Source organism: Chaetodon auriga, chromosome 14 (genome assembly GCF_051107435.1).
Source record: "Chaetodon auriga isolate fChaAug3 chromosome 14, fChaAug3.hap1, whole genome shotgun sequence".
Lineage (NCBI taxonomy): Eukaryota > Metazoa > Chordata > Actinopteri > Chaetodontiformes > Chaetodontidae > Chaetodon > Chaetodon auriga.
The window spans coordinates 6,318,622-6,337,498 of NC_135087.1; the positions used below are offsets into that span (position 1 = coordinate 6,318,622).

The following is an 18,877-nucleotide window of genomic DNA, read 5'->3' on the forward strand; positions in this document are numbered from 1 at the left end:
AATGAATTATGTTCATAGAGTGAAGAAGCTGAGAGAAACTCTGGTGGCCGTGCAGCAGCTGGATAAGAACATGAGCAGCCTTCGCTCCTGGCTGGCCCACATCGAGACCGAGCTGTCCAAACCCATCGCCTACGACTCCTGCGACTTCCAAGAGATTCAGAGGAAGCTCGATCTGCAGCAGGTAACATAATGTACACCACAGTGCTTTTACTTTAGCAATTCACTGTCAACCTGCAACCTCAAAGTAGCAACGAGCATTTTTTTCTTTCGGGTTTTTTCATTGTATAATATCACAAATGACAAATTTGCCTCAGGGACGTTTACAGTCTGTACAGCATACGACTCCTCTTTACTTGGACGCTCGATTCATTTTCTGAATTGAAGATAAGACAGGATTTTATTGGTAGGTTGTTACAGCCAGCAAGTATTAAAGCAAAAACAGTGGCACAAAAGGGTCAAGATAAAAAAAAAAGTGTGCTTTAATTAACTGTAACTGAATATCCATCTAAGTGTGTTCATTGGCAGAAGGAGGACATTTTTCAGATTTTTGGATTAAATCAACTAATTCAAAGTTGTTACTAGTTATGATTCCTTCTAGTTATGATTTCCCCCTGTGTATAATTCACTTATCATTACAGACACTCACACATACTCACTCTCTGTTTCTCCTTTGTCACCACTCAGGAGCTTCAGCGTGACATTGAGAAGCACAGTACAGGAGTGGCGTCTGTACTGAACCTGTGTGAGGTGCTTCTGCACGACTGCGATGCCTGCGCCACCGATGCAGAGTGCGACTCCATCCAGCAGGCAACTCGTAGCCTTGATCGCCGCTGGAGGAGCATCTGTGCCTTGTCTATGGAGAGGAGACTCAAGTAAGTTGTTTGAGGAAAACAAAAAGAGGGAGGCGTATGGAGGGAAAACAGGTCACTGTTGTATTCCGTACTACATTTTCACCAATACTTCCCTGTGTTAGGATTGAGGAGACGTGGCGTTTATGGCAGAAATTCCTAGATGACTTTGCACGATTTGAGGAGTGGCTGGCCACTTCAGAAAAGACTGCTGCTCTGCCCAACTCCTCCGGCGTCCTGTACACCGTAGCCAAAGAGGAACTGAAGAAATTTGAGGTATTGCAAAAGTATTGTGTGTAAACTTTTAAAAACCTGACACAGAACACAGGGCACGTTGATTTCTGTCTAGACCCAGAAGGATGGTGCTGTTCATTTTGACCCCATTAATGAAAGTCTGTGTTTCTGTAGGCCTTCCAGAGGCAAGTCCACGAGAGCCTAACCCAGCTGGAGTTAATCAACAAGCAATACCGCCGCCTGGCCAGAGAAAACCGCACTGACTCTTCCTGTCGTCTGAGGGAGATGGCTCACGATGCCAATCAGCGATGGGACAACCTGCAGAAGAGGGTGGCATCAATCCTCCGCAGGCTTAAGGTACATTATCATACTTTAATGTAAACCTGTGTGTTCTGCCTGCCAGAAGCTCTCTTGAGCTACTACATGCATTATAGTTTCATAATGTACAAGCGTATGTCGTTCTAAAAGCAGCATCTCTGTTTCAAACACTCAGCACTTTATCAGTCAGAGAGAGGAGTTTGAGACAGCCAGAGACGCCATCTTGGTGTGGCTCACAGAGATGGACCTGCAGCTGACCAACATCGAGCACTTCTCTGAGTGTGACATTCAGGCCAAGATCAAACAACTCAGGGTAGGTTTGTCAAGATATTTTAGACCCACACAGGCCTCCTCACTGATGTTTTTACTTTGCATTGGCAATCAAATATTTATTTATTGTAGCTTCGGATGGCACTTTTGCACACTGAAGAATGTATTTTTTATTGCTATAGCGGTAAGTGAGCAAAAAAAATGTATTTTACTATGGTGTAGGAAGCCTTAATATGTATTGATAAAGAATTTCACATTTTATGCTCTTGACTTGTTTTGAACACTGTGGAAAGGATTTTTCTACATGCTTACATACAGCGTTTTAGGTCCCTGTAATCTCATATGTTCTGATCTTTGCCACTGTGTAGCGCAGCCTGACTATCTTTGCATGGTTGATATTGAAAGATGACGTTCGCACAAGTCATGCTGAACATTAACATGATTATAATAAAAATCAGGAAATTGATGTGGAAAACGTCATGTGTTTTGAAATTGAGACTGTGAAAGAACCTCGTGTTTATCATCAAAAACAGAGTTAATGAGGACTTGTTCATCTATGCTCTTCCTCCTCTGGTCCCGCAGTCGTTCCAACAGGAGATCTCCCTCACTACAGCCAAGATCGAGCATATCTTCCACCAGGGAGAGGCGTTGATCGAGAAGAGCGAGCCTCTGGATGCTGCTGTTATCGAGGAGGAGCTGGAAGAGCTGCAGCGCTACTGTCAGGAAGTGTTTGGTCGAGTGGAGCGCTACTACAAAAAGCTCATTCGGCTTCCTGTAAGAACTGAGAACATGTGTTCCAAGCACCAAAAATATGTCTAATCAAATCCTCCAGACATCAAATCCTCAGCATAAACTCTCCTGAACTTTTTCTTCAGCTTGCAGACGACGATACTGAGGTGTCATTCTCAGACCGTGAGCTGGAGCTGGACGAGCCGGGCGATTTGTCCAGCCTGCCATGGAACGAGCGTTTGGGGGACGGCTTCCTGTCACCTCTGCCCTCCTCCGGACGCTCAGCCTCCCTGGCGGCCCAGCTCCGGACCGAGCGCTCGGGCAGGGACACTCCAGCCAGCGTAGACTCCATTCCCCTGGAGTGGGACCATGACTACGACCTGAGCCGCGGGCTGGAGAGCGCCAGCAGGGCGCTGAGGGAGCAGCAGAGTGAGGAGGGAGACTTCCTCCAGCGGCCGGCCTCAGCCTTGTCAGGTTGGTTTCCAAACACACTCACACACCGTTCTGCTTAAAGTGACTTTTAAGAAAACTGTGATTCAGAACAATGCCGTATGAGATATGGTGCATAAAACAGAGAATGATTTATATGAGAAGGGAGAGCATCCTTTAATCTAGTGGCATTGTTGGCTCATGACCCCTGCCGCAGTGTCTCGTTGCTCTTGCAGTCCCTTGCTTCAGTCCAGCTGAAGTGTACTCGAGACAGACTCTAAATGCCAAACAGTAGGAAGGTGCTGTTTAATGGCCAACTCTGACCTCTCTGTTCTCTCCAGAGAGGAGGAAAGCAGCTTCAAATGCCAGACAACATCTCGAACGCGCTAAAATGCAGTTTGTTGAAGGACTTGGACCTGATTGTTCAGGAATGTCGTTCGGGTTTCAGCCACAGTTTTAGCCATGCAGGAGTAGGAGGAGGGTTAGCTAATACATGGTTGTGTGTCATGGATGACATGCAATATGTTGTCAATACAGTGTATTTTCCTGTGACTGATGACTTATCTGTGTGGAAAACCCCATCTGGTGGGGCATGAAATAAGGTTAAAAACAGGAGATAATCACCAGGTTCATCAGTTTATGCAGTCAAACTGTGTAATGCCCACTGCTGAATGTGTGTACTGTATAATGTTTCTTCCAGATGTAGTGATCCCAGAGAGCCCTGAGGCCTATGTTAAACTTACAGAGCAAACACTGAGGTCCTCCACTGGTAGGCAACAGCAGACCCCAGCATGCCACATGTGTTTGGGGCCAGAATTAACAGCTGCACTCTGAGTGAAACCTCACTTATAGCCTATTCACCAGCTTGGACTTTGATTTGAGTTGATTTCCTCTCTTATACACACTTTGGGCACACACTGTAACCAGTGGCAACACTTTCTAACACTGGGGGATAGGGTCAATTCCATTTTTATTTCTTCAATTCACTGGTTCTGCTTTAGTCTCTAATTTGGCAGAACTGAAATGGAATTCAGCCTAACCCCTCTTTCTAACCGGCTTTCTTACTTTTGTTTGCAGTGTGCTGTGTAGCTAACCTCTTTGGATTTTTTTGACGTGCATGTTGTTTTATTGTCACAGTGATCAAGTGCCGACTGTGAACTTCTTGCTGAAGGGACTGCAGATTTGTTTAAAGTAAACTTCTCAGGCTCTGCTCACACAGAGACACACCACGGGCACCCTGAGTGTGGTCGGGAAAGAAATCTGCATTCCTGCCCACTTTTTCAAATCGTTTTTTTGCTCTCCACGTCTTGTGTTTCTGTCTGAACAGAGCCTCGCCTCTTCTTGGGTTTTAAAGTATATTTCAAATAACCGTTGTGAACGAATATTAATCTGCAAAGGTGACCGGCTGGTGTTGTGTCTACAGGGGAGGTTGCCTCCACGGACTCACATATTCACCCTCTGGATGCCAGCCGTTTCCAGCTGCAACAAACGGACAGCAGCCGCAGTCGCACACCCACGAGCACAGAACTGGACGCCTCGTACATGGGATATGTACGTGCTACTCTTACAGCTAAATGACGACTGCAGGCCAAAGCAAAACAGAAACACTTTATGGAATCTTACATAACTGCTGCTGAATTCTGTTGTCTATTTTTACGGATTTCCAAAACAACCCATTGGTATAAGATCAAAAAAAAACTTGTGTTTGTGAATAATGTGTAATAATGTGTTATATAGATGCGGCTGCTGGGTGAGTGTCGTGGCAGTATTGACACAGTGAAGAGGATGGGCTTCGAGCTAAAGGAGGAGGAAGACACGGTGTCTGGACTGGCAGATCCCAGTAGCTCAGAGTCCCAGACATCAGGTACAGCCTCTCCTGCATGCACATGTATACGCTGCATTACTATTGATTTAAATGAAGGTATATGGAGGGAAAAGGTGGAAATGCATAAATGTTTGCGCACCTTTGTCCAGTGGGATACAGCTCTTTTTGCTCTTCCACCTTATAATCTAGGAGTGATCGAGCGCTGGGAGCTCCTGCAGGCTCAGGACCTCAGCAAAGAGCTGCGCACAAAGCAGAACCAGCAGCAGTGGCAGCAGCTGAACTCTGACCTGAACAACGTTTGGACTTGGCTGGGAGAGACGGAGGAAGAGCTGGAGCAGCAGCGGAGGCTGGACCTCAGCACGGACATCCAGACGATTGAGCAGCGCATCAAGAAGCTCAAGGTATGATTTTCTTTTTCTTTTTGTTTTCCTTTTCTCTTTTTTATATATAATTTTGTATGACAGTTTTTCTTTTTCCTATTAAAATTAAAATGGCTTTTAAAGTTATTTACCTAATTCTTCGGTGATAACTCCTGCTACTCCATTAGCTTCCTGATATATAGAGCAATTTGATAACATAAAACTTGATGCCTTCTGTCAGCTTTATTGGTTTCCACATGTGGGATCAAGTCCTTGTACTGGTTCTGTATATTAGTGGCAAAATCATCTATTTTTTCTCTTTGTTACATCCCTTGAATGACTGCATTTGTTAACTGTAAAATGCAAACGTTTGCCTCCAGGAGCTGCAGAAGGCGTATGACAAGCGCAAGGCTATTGTGCTGTCCATCAACCTGTGCAGCGCTGAGTTTGTGCAGTCAGACACAGAGGAGTCCCGAGAGCTACAGGCCAAACTGAAAGACATGAACAACCACTGGGACAAACTGGGCAGCTCGTTGGAGGAGTGGAGGTCTTCATTACAGGACGCTCTCATGCAATGTCAAGTAGGTGCCAGCCGTCATCTTTAGACTCCAAATTAAAACGGGGGTCCAATGCACACCTTCAGACTGTCTCACAGAGCTTTAAGTATGCATGTGGTTGAGTCTCTGCTTTCCTGCTCCACATCTGATTAATAGGACTTCCACGAGATGAGCCATGGTCTGCTGCTCTGGTTAGAAAACATCGACCGCAGGAGGAATGAGGTGGTTCCCATTGACCCCATCCAGGACAGTGATACTCTCCATGAGCATCATAAAACACTTACGGTACAGAACTGTAATCTATACCAGCAAAACTTCATGGGGGGGGTGCAAGGCCTTCTTGATTTTGATTGAAGAGGTGCAAGAAAACCTTTTTAAAAAATATATTGCTGTGGACACTTAGTGAGCCCGGGGAAAATAATATACCTGGAAGCACCTGTTTCAAACACAAAATACAAAAGATTCCCAGTTCTGAATTCATGTCTCGTGTTGTTAATCCCCGCAGCAAATACGCCAGGAGCTGCTGGACTCCCAGCTCAAAGTGGCTTCGCTTCAGGACATGTCCCTCCAGTTGCTGGTCAACTCTCAGGGCAGCGACTGCCTGGAGGCCAAGGAGAAGGTCCACGTTATTGGGAACCGCCTCAAACTGCTGCTAAAGGAAGTAACCCGAGACCTCAGAGAGCTGGCCAAGATCCTGGACATCACCAGCAGTCAGCAGGTAGATCTCTACTCACTGTCCACCTGTGCTGTATTACCTGCACGGACCTAAAACACAGACCGATCTGTGTTTTCAGTATGTTTTGTTAAATTCTTTTAAGTCATTTAGAAATCTAATCTATTTACAGTCCAGAAGCCGCCTATTTAAGGATCAGAGGGCAGATGTTATTTTTCTCATTAGTAAGGACTAACAGAGTTTGAGCAGCTCATTTATACTGTTAATTTGGCAAAAGTTAATAGCGTGTTGCGCAATCGGAGTACAGATGTAATTGATCCAGTAAGCAGTGGCCTCCTTCTCTTATGGTTGAATGAAACCATTGTTGTTGCTTAAGCTGTGCTGCATTCTAGGGATACTTGTTTCAATTAAACTAAGTTGATTAAGATATTTAGCTGTTTTATTTATAAGCTAACACTGCAGCAGAGTCCCCTCGGTTTTGTGTCTCCCTTCACTTGGTAGCAGTGTTAGAAGCTACGAGGCCAGATTTGGCCCACAGGCCGCTATTTGCCCACCGCCGCCTGACATTTCCTGTGTCTCTCACCGTCTCTCTCTCGCTTTGTCTGTCTTTGTGGACACGCTTCCTTTGTCAGGATCTGTCGTCTTGGTCGTCGGCCGATGAGCTGGACACGTCCGGCTCCCTCAGTCCTGTGTCAGGGAGGAGCACACCGAGTCGGCGGCGATCGGTAACGTATACGCCTACCTGCACACGGTGATCTATGAGACGCCAGGTGTTCAGTTACCCCTCTGAGTGCATACAGTAGCCTGTGCCCCAGATGCCCCGCTGAAGGCCATATCCACCCCCTGCCATCCCCAAATCTCTCCTCACACCTTTCTACACCTCCACAACCTGCTCTACACTCCCTCCCTCTGAATTCTGAACCTCTTCCCGGCCTTTTACTCCTCCCGCACGTTGTCTATTCCCAGAACAAGCCCTGCCAGAGACTGGGGACTCCTTTCTTTCTAACTTTTCATTTCCTCCTTTTTCTCGAATGACTTTTTCAGTTCTGCCCTAGTTCTCACCTTTTCTCTTCCAGTCCTTCCACACTAAAAAAAAAATCTTTTCTCCCACTAGACTTTCCTCTAAATTCTTCTCACTCTAGTTTTGGCTTGATCCCTGTAGTATTATTCTCAGGAATACTGGCTGTCATGAAACTGATAGTTTTGCAAATGAAGCCTAGAAACTGTTGTTTTATGATGTAGAAAGCATTACATCATATTTGTTTATATTGCAGGCTGTAAGGATGAGAAAGCTTTATTTAATGCATCAGTCTTGACTCATTATTTATCTAAATATCAGTCCAAATAAGCATGCCACTGCTTATATTATCCGTATGTTACTAAATGTGAAATCCATGCATCGCATTGCACAATTCGTAGCTTCCTATTTGCAATGGGTTTGCTGCACTCACAAGCCGAAGCACTTCAAAGTAGTCGTGCACTTTGAAAAGCCAGAATCCTTGTTATCACGGGTTACAAAATCTGTCACCTTCACATATGATTTTGTCGCTGCTCTTCTTTCATTTTGGGATTTCTTTTCATCGGTAGCTTTGTCTTGATTTGCCTGGACTGAAACATACTTTCTTTCTTTTACCCCCCTCCCCCCCCTGTTCATTGCAAACAGCAACGGGGCAAATGTAGTCTGTCACAGCCTGGACCCTCTGTGAGCAGTCCACACCACAGGTACCTTTCTGTTGGTTTCTAGCACACCCAGAAGATAATGGAACTCATCAGCCCATGATGCACTCGGAGGCCGATTCATGCTTTCTAATCCTCCCCAAGTCTCAAACAACAGCTGTGTTTTGAAGAGTAATAAACATGCCAATTTCAGTTGTCATTAGTAGTGCCAGATTAGCAGCTCATGATAGTGAATTCCATCATCTTCTGTCAGTCTAGACGCTCTGTGTAGGCTAGGTGACGAGGTGAAATGCAGCCCATGCATCCTTGATAAAGACTTTCACAAGGAATGGTGCAAGGCCTCTTCTCCGCCGGTGTCCTTGGCTGCTTAATATCGCTAACCAGAGGGCATTTCTTACGTTTCTGCACAAACGTTTCTGTATATCTAACACTCCCTCACTGTTACCGAGCAAGCACACCCTTTCTCTCAAATTGCCGAGCCAGTAAATGTCTGCAATGAACAACGCAAAGGCTGCAGTCTCTCTCTCTCTCTCTCTCTCTCTCTCTCTCTCTCTCTCTCTCTCTCTCTCTCTCTCTCTCTCGTGTGTGATATTTCTTCTTCTTCTTCTTCTGCTGCTGCTATCTGACTATCCACCATCTCCCCCACCCCCCCTCAGTCTGTCATCTGTGAGTCTTGCCTCTCAGGTCTCCATTTGTGAAGCAGTAAGGGGCACGTTAGGTAGCAGCACAGGACGACCTGAGTCTAAATCATACGTCACCACATACATACATGTCCATGCATTCCTGGAGGCAGGGATCAATTTCATGAAATACATTTAGAGAGTACTGCAAGTCTGTTTCCTCCTATTTCAAATGAGTAAATCAGTAGTTTTTCACAGTAGGTTTGTGTAAGTAAGCGTCTTTACAATAACTCCCTTTAGCTGGCCGTGGTTTCTAACCTTTGAGGCTAAAAGAAGACAGTTTTTACTGAGGGTGATGGTGACTGTAAGCAGTAAAATTAATAGTATGGCTCTTTGGGAAATGCGTTGATTTGCTTTCTTGCTGAGAGCTTTCTTTTTTGGAGATGCTAAGCTAGGTTAACCGTCTCCTGGCTCTAGCTTCATGTTTAGCACGCACACACTTGAGACCGGTCTAACTCTCAGAAAGAAAGCATATTAACATGTTTCCCAAAGATTGCTCTTAAACAGCTTAGCTAAACTCAGACAGGCTGTTCCTAACGGCTATGCTCTTCTTGCCTCGGCATGCTTTGCATTCTTCAACAGGACGCAAACTTTCGGAGAGTCCTTTTAAAGATGATGTCTGATCATTCAGCTGATACTTGCAGCATGCCCTCTGTCTTTTATCCTAACACCCTTTGCAAACGAATGCAAGCTCACGTGTTAAATGTATTTGTCTGGTGCAGGATTGTTCAGTATGTATGGCCTGAAAACTGTTCCGTGTCTGTCGTTGTAACTGTGTTTATCCACTCAGTCTCAGTCAGCATCACAGTGTGTAACCCCGTCCCAGCATTGCTTTGAACCGTGTTGGCGATGTCTCTCGAACACATCACGGTGCTTCAGTCGAGCACCGTCATGCAGTTCTCCTGTCGCTGAACTGAGATCTTATTTGGATTGAAAACTGACAGACAGCACCTGAACACTGAAGAGTATAGAGTTAAGGATATTAGATTACACAGCAGTTCGAGCGTGTTTATCGAATTTGACTAATTCGATTTATCGTTGATTTTTGAAAAGCACATTTAAAGTTGCCGTTATAATGCGATTGCACAGGTTAGGGCTTTGTATGTTCCCACCGATCGGTGTGAGTCACTAAACGTCAGTCTGTGCTGCGTTGTGAATGCGTGTGTGTGTGTGAGCAGGTCTCGCAGCGGCGCTGGATCCGCTTCCTTCCCTTCTGATGCGGAGCCGCCGCCGGGTCGCGGGTCCTCGTTTCTGCGGCGCGTCCTCTGGGTCGCGCTGCCTCTCCAGTTCTTCCTGCTCCTGTTAGTGGTCTTTGCCTTCCTGCTGCCATTGTCTGAGGAGGACTACTGCTCTCAGTCCAACAACTTCGCTCATTCCTTCTACCCGATGCTGAGCTACACGAACGGACCACCTCCAGTGTAGGCCGACTGTAACGGCGATTCATTTCTCGCGTCAGTGTGACTTGAATCGGAATCGCGTCAACAAAAACTGACCTTGATCATCCATTTGTCTGCAGAAGAACAGCTGCCATCTACAGTTAATATCTTTGTGTGTAGCACATAGGATCAAGCATCTCACTATGTTACTCTGTGTAATGCTGTGTCGGTTAAGGAGCATCTTTGGTGTAGCAGAACTGAAGACACTGTTTCCTCCCACGGTGGACGTTGCTGTGTGAATGCACTGAAGAGCAACTCAGTGGAGCGTAAATGTCGTATTTCTCTGAAGAGATCTGACAGTGGATAGCACCAAAGTTAAATGCTGAAATTTAGCCTGTGAATTTGCTCGTAACTGAAAAATTTGTTTTAAAAAAAGACAACAAACCAACAAAAAAAAAAATAACATTTAATATATCTGACATTGCAATTATTTTTTTACCTGTATTTTGGCATGCAGTTCTGATCTTTGCTTTTACTCACATCCTCCACTGTGTCTGTGGTCAACAGTCCATTTTTAACTTGAATTTCACTGATTCATGTAAGATTTATTTAAGCCAAGTTGTGTGTTTTAATATCAAGGCCAGGCACAAATCAAGAGTTTAACCTTTAACGTCAGTCATCCATGGTCTTTATACATTTTGCTGCTTTATTTTTTAAACAGAACACAAAATACGACTTTATGATTGAGAAGTATGACATATAGAACTATTGTATATTTTGTATGACCGTCAGTTCAGTATCAAATGTATAAGTCTGGGATTATGTAACATGTGTATATAATGGTAAAAAGTTCAAATGAAAGATGTATGTATATGCGACCATCAAAAACAACGAATGCCAAATCCTCATTTTGATATTTGTCGTTTTATTTCATTTTTTTTGTCGTTTCAGTGAGGAAAACATGATGTCTGATAGATCTTTTCATACTGTATAAGGTCTGTTTTTGTATACTCTTTTCATACCTTTTAAGTGCAGTTTGGCGTATGTATAGTGTATAAATTTAGGCTTCATGAAGGGGACCTGCATCCCCTGGATAAGCAGACCTGGAGGTAGAAAGATCCAAGGAGGAGCTGTCAGGACGGTGCTGGACGTGGTGGGGATGAGGCCTCTGGTGAGTGTGACAGTGCCAGGGCGTATTAACATGGTGGAGGTGGTGATGGTGATGATGAGTGTGAAGAACTGTCTCGAGCAGCTTGATGATTTCATAATTTGGAGGAGCCAGGGCTGTGGATTCCAGTCCCAACATCTGGGAAACAACCATCCGGAAATCCTCCAACTGGACAAAGGAGGACAAAAAAAAAGAATAGAGTTTGATTTTTAAGGTGTAATCCAGCTGTAAATATGGCTCAACAGATCGTTTAAACCTCCTCCACACCTGAACTGACTGACAGTATTTTTAATACGCAGACTAACAGTCACTGTTCACGGTTCCCTTACCTCTCTCTCCCTCTCAGTCAGCTGAGCCAGGCTCTGTCTGAGGGTGACGAGTTGTTGCTGGTCCTCTCTGGTCTTCTTCTCGTGGCTCTGTAGGTCTGAGCTCACTGTGTTCAGCCTCTTCTCCACCTTGGCCTTCCCCTCCACCAGCTGGTCCAGCCTCTTTCTCTGCTCCTGCATGGTCTGACTCTGTTCCATGACTTTCAACTTGGCACGTCAGACAGAGGCGTTTGGCGAAGTTACTCAGTGGCTTCATCGAGCTGCTCTCAAATACTCTGACACTTATAAACATATACTGTTGTTTTCAGAACTAAGCTTTACATAATTGGTAGCCGACTCATCCACCCAAACACAGATACACAAACACACGACAGATTATGAGGTGAAAATGCCTCTGGACTGAATCTGGGGTCGAACCCCTCTCCCCTCTACCTTGAGCTCGTTGGTGTGGGACAGCCGCGCCTTGAGCTCAGTGTTAGACAGCTTGGTGGCCCTCAGCTCGGCTTGGAGGTGCTCCAGTTTTTTCTGCAGCCTCCTGGATTCCAGATGAGCATCATCTCGTTCCACAGCCAACGCTGATCGACTCCTCTTCTCCTCCTCCAGCTCGGACACCTTCTTCCTCAGGAGCTGGATGTGGAGTCCTTTGCTCTCTAGTTGGTCTTTCTGTGACTTTAACTATTGGAAACAGGGATATTTTGTTAACAGGTGTATCTCCTGTCATGCCAATGTAAGATTGTTGTTCAGAGCCATTTGCAATATCTAAGGATTATAAAACTGGCAGTAATTTCTCTCCAAATGCCACAAAGTAGCCTACCTTTCGCTGTAGACTGTAGGTCAGGCTTTTGCTCTCCACCAAAGCAGCTGCCTCTTGTTTAACAAGCTGCTCTACACGTGACAGGATGAGTTTCAGCCTCATGTCGAAGCCCAGATCCACAGCAATACTGTCAACCTTCATTGTCTCTGACAGCTGTTCCAGAAACTCTTCATACTGTTTGAAGAAGCACGGAGTAAACATGGATTCATGTCACAGGACAACGACGATTATGACCATTCTCTCATTTAAATGCTTTCCTTGTGTCTTCTTTTCCCTTGCTTTACTCACATGCTGTTTGCTGTGTGTCAGCCCGTCGCGATGCACGTCTGCTGCTAGCAGCTCAGTCTCCAGACCCTGCAGTCTCTCCCTCAGGTCCTGGACTTGCCGCTCTGCAAGCTGAGCCCTCTGCAGCGCACTGCGCTGGAGCTCCGTCTGCTCGCTCAGCTCCTCAGAGACGTGACACAGCCGGGCCTCCATCTCCGACAAAGACTGTCTCCAAAAAACATAGTAAAGATGTTATAGTAGAGGTGACTCTGTGACACATGTACACACAAGATTTAATTAACAGATAATGAGGAGACCAGTGTTTGAAAGTAACTAAACAGATTTACTCAAGCAAAGTCACACTGACAGCTCATTCTGGCTGCATAGTGACTTTACTGCAGTCAGGTAATAAAAATAAGGACTTTACTGTGAGACCAACATGTTTCAAATTGTGGCCGTCATCAGCTTGTGCACCTGATGCAGGAGATGTTCTTGCACCTTAAAGTAGGTGAGCCTGTGCCAGATATCCAGACTCTTCCTCACCTTGTTGCAGAGGTCATCCACATTGAGTAAAATATCTGTCTCTGTGGGCAGAACGACATCCTCAGACTTCCCCTGCAACAGGCCCGCCACCTTTTTCAGGAACATGTGTAGTTTCTCCTCCGCTGCCTGAGTGTCTCCTTGGCTTGACTGTAGTTTTCTTTCAAGCTCCTCCACCTGTTTCTCCAAACAATGCGACTCTCGCCGAGCTGCTTCTGTCACTCTCTTGCTGGCCTCAAGCCTCTCCATCAGGGTTTCCCTCTCCATCTCAACACTCCTCCTTCCCACCACCAGGCCGTCTAACTCCTGAGGGAGATAAAAATGCCACAAAGAGTCGCACCAAACAGTGATGTCAAACATTTAATATAAGACTTGGAGGATAATCATCTGTGGTTTTCTGTGGCTTCAGTGCAGAACGAACACTAACAGTGTTAACGCACAAAGGGAGACGCACCACGTGCACAAGCCTCGTTTCAAGTCCCACAGGGAGCCGTGAAAGGATGAAAGAACGCCCTTAAAAATCCTTTGCTTGTTGATAATTGTGGCCGCTCCGCCTCTCATTAGACACGAGAAGAGCAACAAGGAAAACGCGCAATTTCACCGCTTGTGCCGCATCGGTGACGCTCTCCAACAGCGCCAGAGCAGCTGTCTTTACGCACGACCATTACGCACTAATTCGTTATCTGAACCTGTGTACCATCCTCGGGGTGATATCTCAGTCATACCGATTTTTTTCCCTGCTGTGTGGAGGCTGTATTTCAGCCTTCATGTTGGGAAATACAACTTTTACTCCAACAGTTTAATAAATAAAGCGGTGTAAGTACCTCTTTGAGTGAATCTAGTGCTGCTGCGCTGCTGGAGGCCTTCCTCCTCTCTCGGTCCAGCTCTGCCACCAGCCTGAGCACCGTCTCTCTGCTGGCTTTACACTCCAACTCACAGGACTTCACACTCTCCTCCAGGACACCAATCCTCATCTTCAGCCTCTCCCTCTCATGAGACTGCTCCACCTGATGATTAAAAAAAACAATGAAGAGTGACTGTGAATTCTACTGAAATCAAAAAAAATTAAATCTGGTTCAGAAGCTCCCACATTAGGTGCAGTTTAATTAAAGTTTAATAGCAAATATGTATCATACAGAGCGGTGTGAATGAATTTCTGTTGTGTTGGCATACCTCATCAGAGTTTTCCATAACTTCCATAACTAGAAGTGTTGCAGGGCAAGTGAGTATACAGCACAGTTTCTCCTGGCAACACCAAACACAGGTTACACCAGGCTCCACCACAGGGGGCGCTGTAGCTGAGAAAGTCTGACATCTTGAGACTTTTACAAAAATGGTCATTGAAGGCAAATCAAGTGCAAATTATACTCTGTAAACAGTTTAACAGCACAAGAAACTGCATGAAACAGCATAAAAGATTAACGCAAGAAGCTGATGAAAATGCATGCGAAGGTCAACTCAACTGACTGTTTTTTATGCCCTGAGTTCAGACTTCCAGAGTGTCCCTGCGCAACCTGAAATCATATAAATCCTATAAACAGTAGCCTGATGTAGTGACTCTCAGCCTTTTGAGCTCCTGAGACCTTCAAATGAGGTATTTGTGAATTTTACATAGCTCATGCAAGCTAAACCTAAATCTGATCACTTTATTTTGGGAAAGCACAGCTGGAGATGACTTGGCCACACAAAGAACCCAACAGAATTACTCTCATTTTTATTTTTAGCTATATTCTGTCGGTGGGCGCAGGATTCCTCCCTGCAGCCCTGTTGTGGAGCAGACTCAACCGACTCAACTGCCTGTCTGCAGCAGCAAGGTCAAGTCTTCAGCCTGCCAGTCTCAGCGCAGGGAAGGAGCTCGCGCATGTTACGTCATCTCAAACAGGAAATGAGCGGCACTAAAACTTTATTAGCAAACAACAAACACGCCTCCCAGCTCTGTCATGTAAGGTCCCATGTCGTTAGGTACGTGAAATCTGAGATTATATTTAGAGGTAAACAGTCAGCATAACTGCAATTTTCCGGCGTGCTGGATAAATCGACTCGTTTTCAATCGCTTCTTTTTCATTTACCGGTAAGCTAACCAGCGGCTAACCGCTAGCTAACGGCCACACACCGTTTACAGCAGCGCGAGACCACTTCAAATTAACTCCTAGTGTTCAGACGCATTAGTTTTTCGTGTATCATTCACGCAGTTTATTGAACATGGGAAAATCCTAACGAGACTACCAGTGAGGATATTGAAAGCTAATATAGTCCAGGTCAGTCTTGCTTGTTTTGGCACCTGCTTGTATTTGCATTGTATTTAAGATGTGTCAGATTGCAGATTTTAGTTGCATATCTGCTTGCTAATAGATGCAGGTTTGTTTACAGAGTTCTGTGATGCTTGCAGCTTTGAATTAGACATGTGGTGGAGTTACGCCATCAGCTGTGTCCTGTGTTGTAGCTCACCTGTCTGTCTGTCCGTGCTGAGATGCTTCTCCGGACGTTGTGGTCCAGACTGGGAGCCCAGCGGCCTGCAGACAGGAAACCAGCCCTCATCTGTGCCTCTGCCAGTCTCTCCCAGTCTGTCCAACCACGCCAGTATGAACCCAAACCCAGGACTCACTCAAACTGCTCTGGCCCGTGGATCTTTTCAAGGACCTGTTATTTAAACCGTCTTCACCAGCAGCAGGAGCTTGTGAGACACGTTCTGCCTCCTTCAGGTGGATTCAGAAGTCCCAGCGGCACTTTGTTAATCGCCCCTGGGATACTGGCTGAATGTAGAAGTGGACAGAAGCGTTTTTATTCAGCCAACATTGTCAAGTCCATGATAAAACCAAATTTAAAACCAGCAACGGTGCCTGGGAAAAGGGCTCCCAAAGGACCAAGAACGAAACAGCCTTCCAGAGCCAATCAGCCTTCCCTGAATGAGGCCCAGGTGATTCAGCCCGCCGTCGGATGAGTCACTGATCCTGTGAAGTGTTGTCATGTTTTTGCTTTAGATGTGGATTCAACCGTCCGTGTCTCTCTGCAGGATCTGATGCAGTGTATCGCCTTTGCAACAGCGGATCAGTATCATTTACCAACACTTTGCCACGACTTGATCAGCCAGGGCTTCCGGGAGATAGACTTACCGAGAGGTACGACTCAGAGTCATTCATTCATTCACAGGTTAATGTGCCGGGAGCAGCTAACAGCTTTAAGACGACCATGTTTTCATTTCAGATGCGTCGAATGTGCTGGTGATAAGCACAGACATGGCTGCGAAACCAGATGACGAGGCTGTGATGTTCTTCTTCAGGTAGAAATAATGCAGTCTGTTTTCAAAGTGCTTTGTTCAGGATTTTATTATAATAACATGAAAGTACTTTGAATATGGATTATCAGCATCTCGCTCCATACTGTCTGAGTCCAGTATGAATCCAGCACCGAAAACTACAAATCAAAACATGGTTCAAAGCATTTAAGTCATCTTTTCGTTTTTCTGGTAAATCCTGGACTGACTCTCCCAATCTGAAAATTTCAGGGAAGGCTCGGTCATTTTCTGGAATGTTGAGGAGAAAATGGTAAACAAAGCTGTGTTTTATAATGTGTAATATCTCATCATTTGTGTGCCTCTCTGCTGCAGCGTACTTCTTCGATGGTGTCATTTTTCCGATGTCTTTACAGATGAAAAGAGTGATGAGGGTGCTGGAGCGTCACGAGCTGCAGCCCTACGAAGTCGCATTAGTCCACTGGGAGAATGAAGAGATTAACTACACCCTTGGAGAGTATGTCGCTCTTCACTCTCGAGTTGTTTGTGTCTTTATTTGTACTTTCAGACTTCCCGTAAATCTTTTCTTCCGCAGGGGAAACACAAAGCTTGAGCGCGGCAACTTTATTCTGAGTGACAACATGGATCAACATGAAGCTGTTCTGGAGAAATTTGCCTTTTCAAATGCGCTTTGTTTGTCAGGTGAGACGCTCAAAAGCCTGCAGTTTTGGCCTGTGTGTGACACTGTGCTATGAGTGTAACCTCTTGCTTTCTTTACCAGTGAAGCTGGCGATATGGGAGGTGTCATTAGACAACTTTGTAGAGTCAATTCAATCAATCCCAGAGGTACAGTGGACGCTTAACAACAGGCAGCATGGAATTATAGATAATTGATTATTTGGAATGCTTGTTAGTCTGTAAGGCAGATCATGCATCAGTGCTCCCCTTAGCGCTTATGTCCTAATCTGTTTTCTTCCTCAGACGCTCAAGTCTGGAAGAAGAGTTAAGCTGTCCTCTGCAGAGGTTATGAAGAAGATAGGCGAGCTTTTCACGTTGAGGTAATTCAGTTTTCTCGAAATAGCAGCTCGTTCGGGGAGAGCTATTTCTTTTCTATTTTTGTTTTCTGGTTTCACAGCAGGCCAGTTGTTCCTGACCATCAGTCTTTTTGTGTGCGCGTGCATGTGTGTGTGAATTCAGTTCGGGTCTGACATCCGTGTCTCAGCTCCGGGACGACAGACCTTTGTTTTTGTGTCCTCCTCTGACAGACACTGTATAAACCTGAGGTCCGACCTGCTCCTCACACCAGACTTCTACTGGGACAGAGAAAACCTGGAGAAGCTCTATGAGAAGACCTGCCAGTTCCTCAGCATCAACCGCAGAGTCAATGTAAATAAAGTGAAAGTGGCACCATAGACTCACTCTGGTCACTTTGCGGTAAGAGGCCGGTGCTTCATTTTTGATCTAAGCTCCAGTCATTTTCTGCGTTTTCAGGTTGTGAACGAGAAGCTGGAACATTGTACTCAGTTAACAGATCTGATGAGGAGCCACCTGAGTGAGAAGCACAGCTTGAGGTTGGAGTGGATGATAGTCATCCTCATTACTATTGAGGTAAGGATGGAAAAGAGATCTTTGTGTAAGTATATGGTGTTTTATCAGCTTTCATTCATCACATCAAACCTGTGGTGCACACCTTACTGGCTAATCTACTGCAGTTACTTAATGACCCCAGTTCCAAAAAAGGGAGACGCTGTATGAAACATAAATAAAAGCAGAATGCAGTCATTTGCAAACAAACAGTTTTACAAAATGTCCAATTGTCAATGAAGCCGATGAGGTCGAACATTAAATAATTATCTTTGTAATGTCACATAATATTACATCTGTTGCTTGTTTTTCTTGTAGGTTTTGTTTGAACTTGCAAAAATGATCTTCTAAACTTCACCTCCAATAAGACACAAATCTAAAAAGGGCACTCGAAGCTCCAAAGGGAGAATGCTGCACTATACGAAGGTACAGTACTTGGTCAGCGATTTGTGGAAGCAGCTGAAATCCTGAAGCGGACCGAAATATTTTTGAATGTCTCACTGTTCCTGCTGACAGTACGAACTGTACACTTCAACAACACATAATCATTGATTTTTACTGTTTTGCTGGGAGTGGGACTTTTTAATTTTGGGATCAGCTGGCCACACAGCTGATTTATGTTTGCTGATTTATGTGTTTTACAATGTTCGATTTATTTTTACATGATGTGTAAAAGCCTATGAATCTTTTTCAGCATTTCAGTGTGAAAGATAATGTTTTTTAAATGACTTGGAGCTGAAAGCATCTCTCATCTCCACTGTGACATAATTCTTGTGACTGAAACACTAACAGTAGGAAAAAGGACGAAAAGTCAATCAAGTCCAAAACTGTGAATGGTGTGTAAAGCCGATTAATAAAGTGTCGTTTTAAATGTTGTCAGTCATAAGTGTTTGCATGTAACAATTACTGAGTAATTCCAAGTTCAGCGGAATGTCTAAAGCTCACTTATGATCATCAATATAAAAGGAATTGCA

General features: G+C 45.0%; 3 protein-coding genes across 13 annotated transcripts in view; 2 read left to right on the forward strand and 1 right to left on the reverse strand.

Moving 5' to 3' along the window:
• The window catches only part of syne1b (spectrin repeat containing, nuclear envelope 1b), a 76,227-nt gene extending 65,344 nt beyond the window's left edge, over positions 1-10,883 (forward strand). For 5 of the 9 annotated variants that reach the window (XM_076748187.1, XM_076748195.1, XM_076748188.1 and 2 more), the window contains 17 exons: positions 19-181; positions 685-872; positions 974-1,124; positions 1,257-1,439; positions 1,576-1,713; positions 2,253-2,444; positions 2,546-2,873; positions 3,529-3,597; positions 4,252-4,379; positions 4,566-4,692; positions 4,843-5,054; positions 5,393-5,593; positions 5,726-5,854; positions 6,075-6,287; positions 6,875-6,967; positions 7,906-7,964; positions 9,778-10,883. In XM_076748187.1, the coding sequence (XP_076604302.1) occupies positions 19-181; positions 685-872; positions 974-1,124; positions 1,257-1,439; positions 1,576-1,713; positions 2,253-2,444; positions 2,546-2,873; positions 3,529-3,597; positions 4,252-4,379; positions 4,566-4,692; positions 4,843-5,054; positions 5,393-5,593; positions 5,726-5,854; positions 6,075-6,287; positions 6,875-6,967; positions 7,906-7,964; positions 9,778-10,021 (2,818 nt within the window). In that variant the 3' untranslated portion in view covers positions 10,022-10,883. The remainder of the gene's footprint in view (positions 1-18; positions 182-684; positions 873-973; positions 1,125-1,256; positions 1,440-1,575; positions 1,714-2,252; positions 2,445-2,545; positions 2,874-3,528; positions 3,598-4,251; positions 4,380-4,565; positions 4,693-4,842; positions 5,055-5,392; positions 5,594-5,725; positions 5,855-6,074; positions 6,288-6,874; positions 6,968-7,905; positions 7,965-9,777) is intronic. The other 4 variants (XM_076748194.1, XM_076748189.1, XM_076748192.1 and 1 more) reach the window with 3 other exon arrangements.
• Positions 10,884-10,900: 17 nt separating this feature from the next.
• On the reverse strand, positions 10,901-14,326 carry ccdc170 (coiled-coil domain containing 170). Its single transcript, XM_076748196.1, has 8 exons — positions 14,261-14,326; positions 13,912-14,094; positions 13,091-13,393; positions 12,572-12,772; positions 12,284-12,457; positions 11,902-12,144; positions 11,473-11,676; positions 10,901-11,311 (listed from the first exon to the last, which is right to left on the reverse strand). The coding sequence occupies exons 1-8, from the start codon at positions 14,285-14,287 to the stop codon at positions 11,036-11,038; spliced, it is 1,611 nt and encodes a 536-aa protein (XP_076604311.1). The 5' UTR covers positions 14,288-14,326; the 3' UTR covers positions 10,901-11,035.
• A 637-nt stretch (positions 14,327-14,963) lies between these two features.
• On the forward strand, positions 14,964-18,876 carry rmnd1 (required for meiotic nuclear division 1 homolog). 3 transcript variants are annotated; one of them, XM_076748992.1, is made up of 12 exons: positions 14,964-15,345; positions 15,531-16,004; positions 16,101-16,206; positions 16,292-16,367; positions 16,593-16,632; positions 16,736-16,836; positions 16,915-17,021; positions 17,101-17,165; positions 17,301-17,377; positions 17,585-17,705; positions 17,811-17,927; positions 18,222-18,876. In XM_076748992.1, exons 2-12 carry the CDS (start codon positions 15,558-15,560, stop codon positions 18,252-18,254), a joined length of 1,290 nt encoding a protein of 429 aa, XP_076605107.1. In that variant the 5' UTR covers positions 14,964-15,345; positions 15,531-15,557; the 3' UTR covers positions 18,255-18,876. The 3 variants fall into 3 exon arrangements, with proteins under 3 accessions (XP_076605107.1, XP_076605110.1, XP_076605108.1); XM_076748995.1 differs by having other exon boundaries at positions 14,964-15,049; positions 18,222-18,785; XM_076748993.1 differs by having other exon boundaries at positions 14,968-15,158; positions 18,222-18,785.
• The last annotated feature ends 1 nt before the right edge of the window (position 18,877 follows it).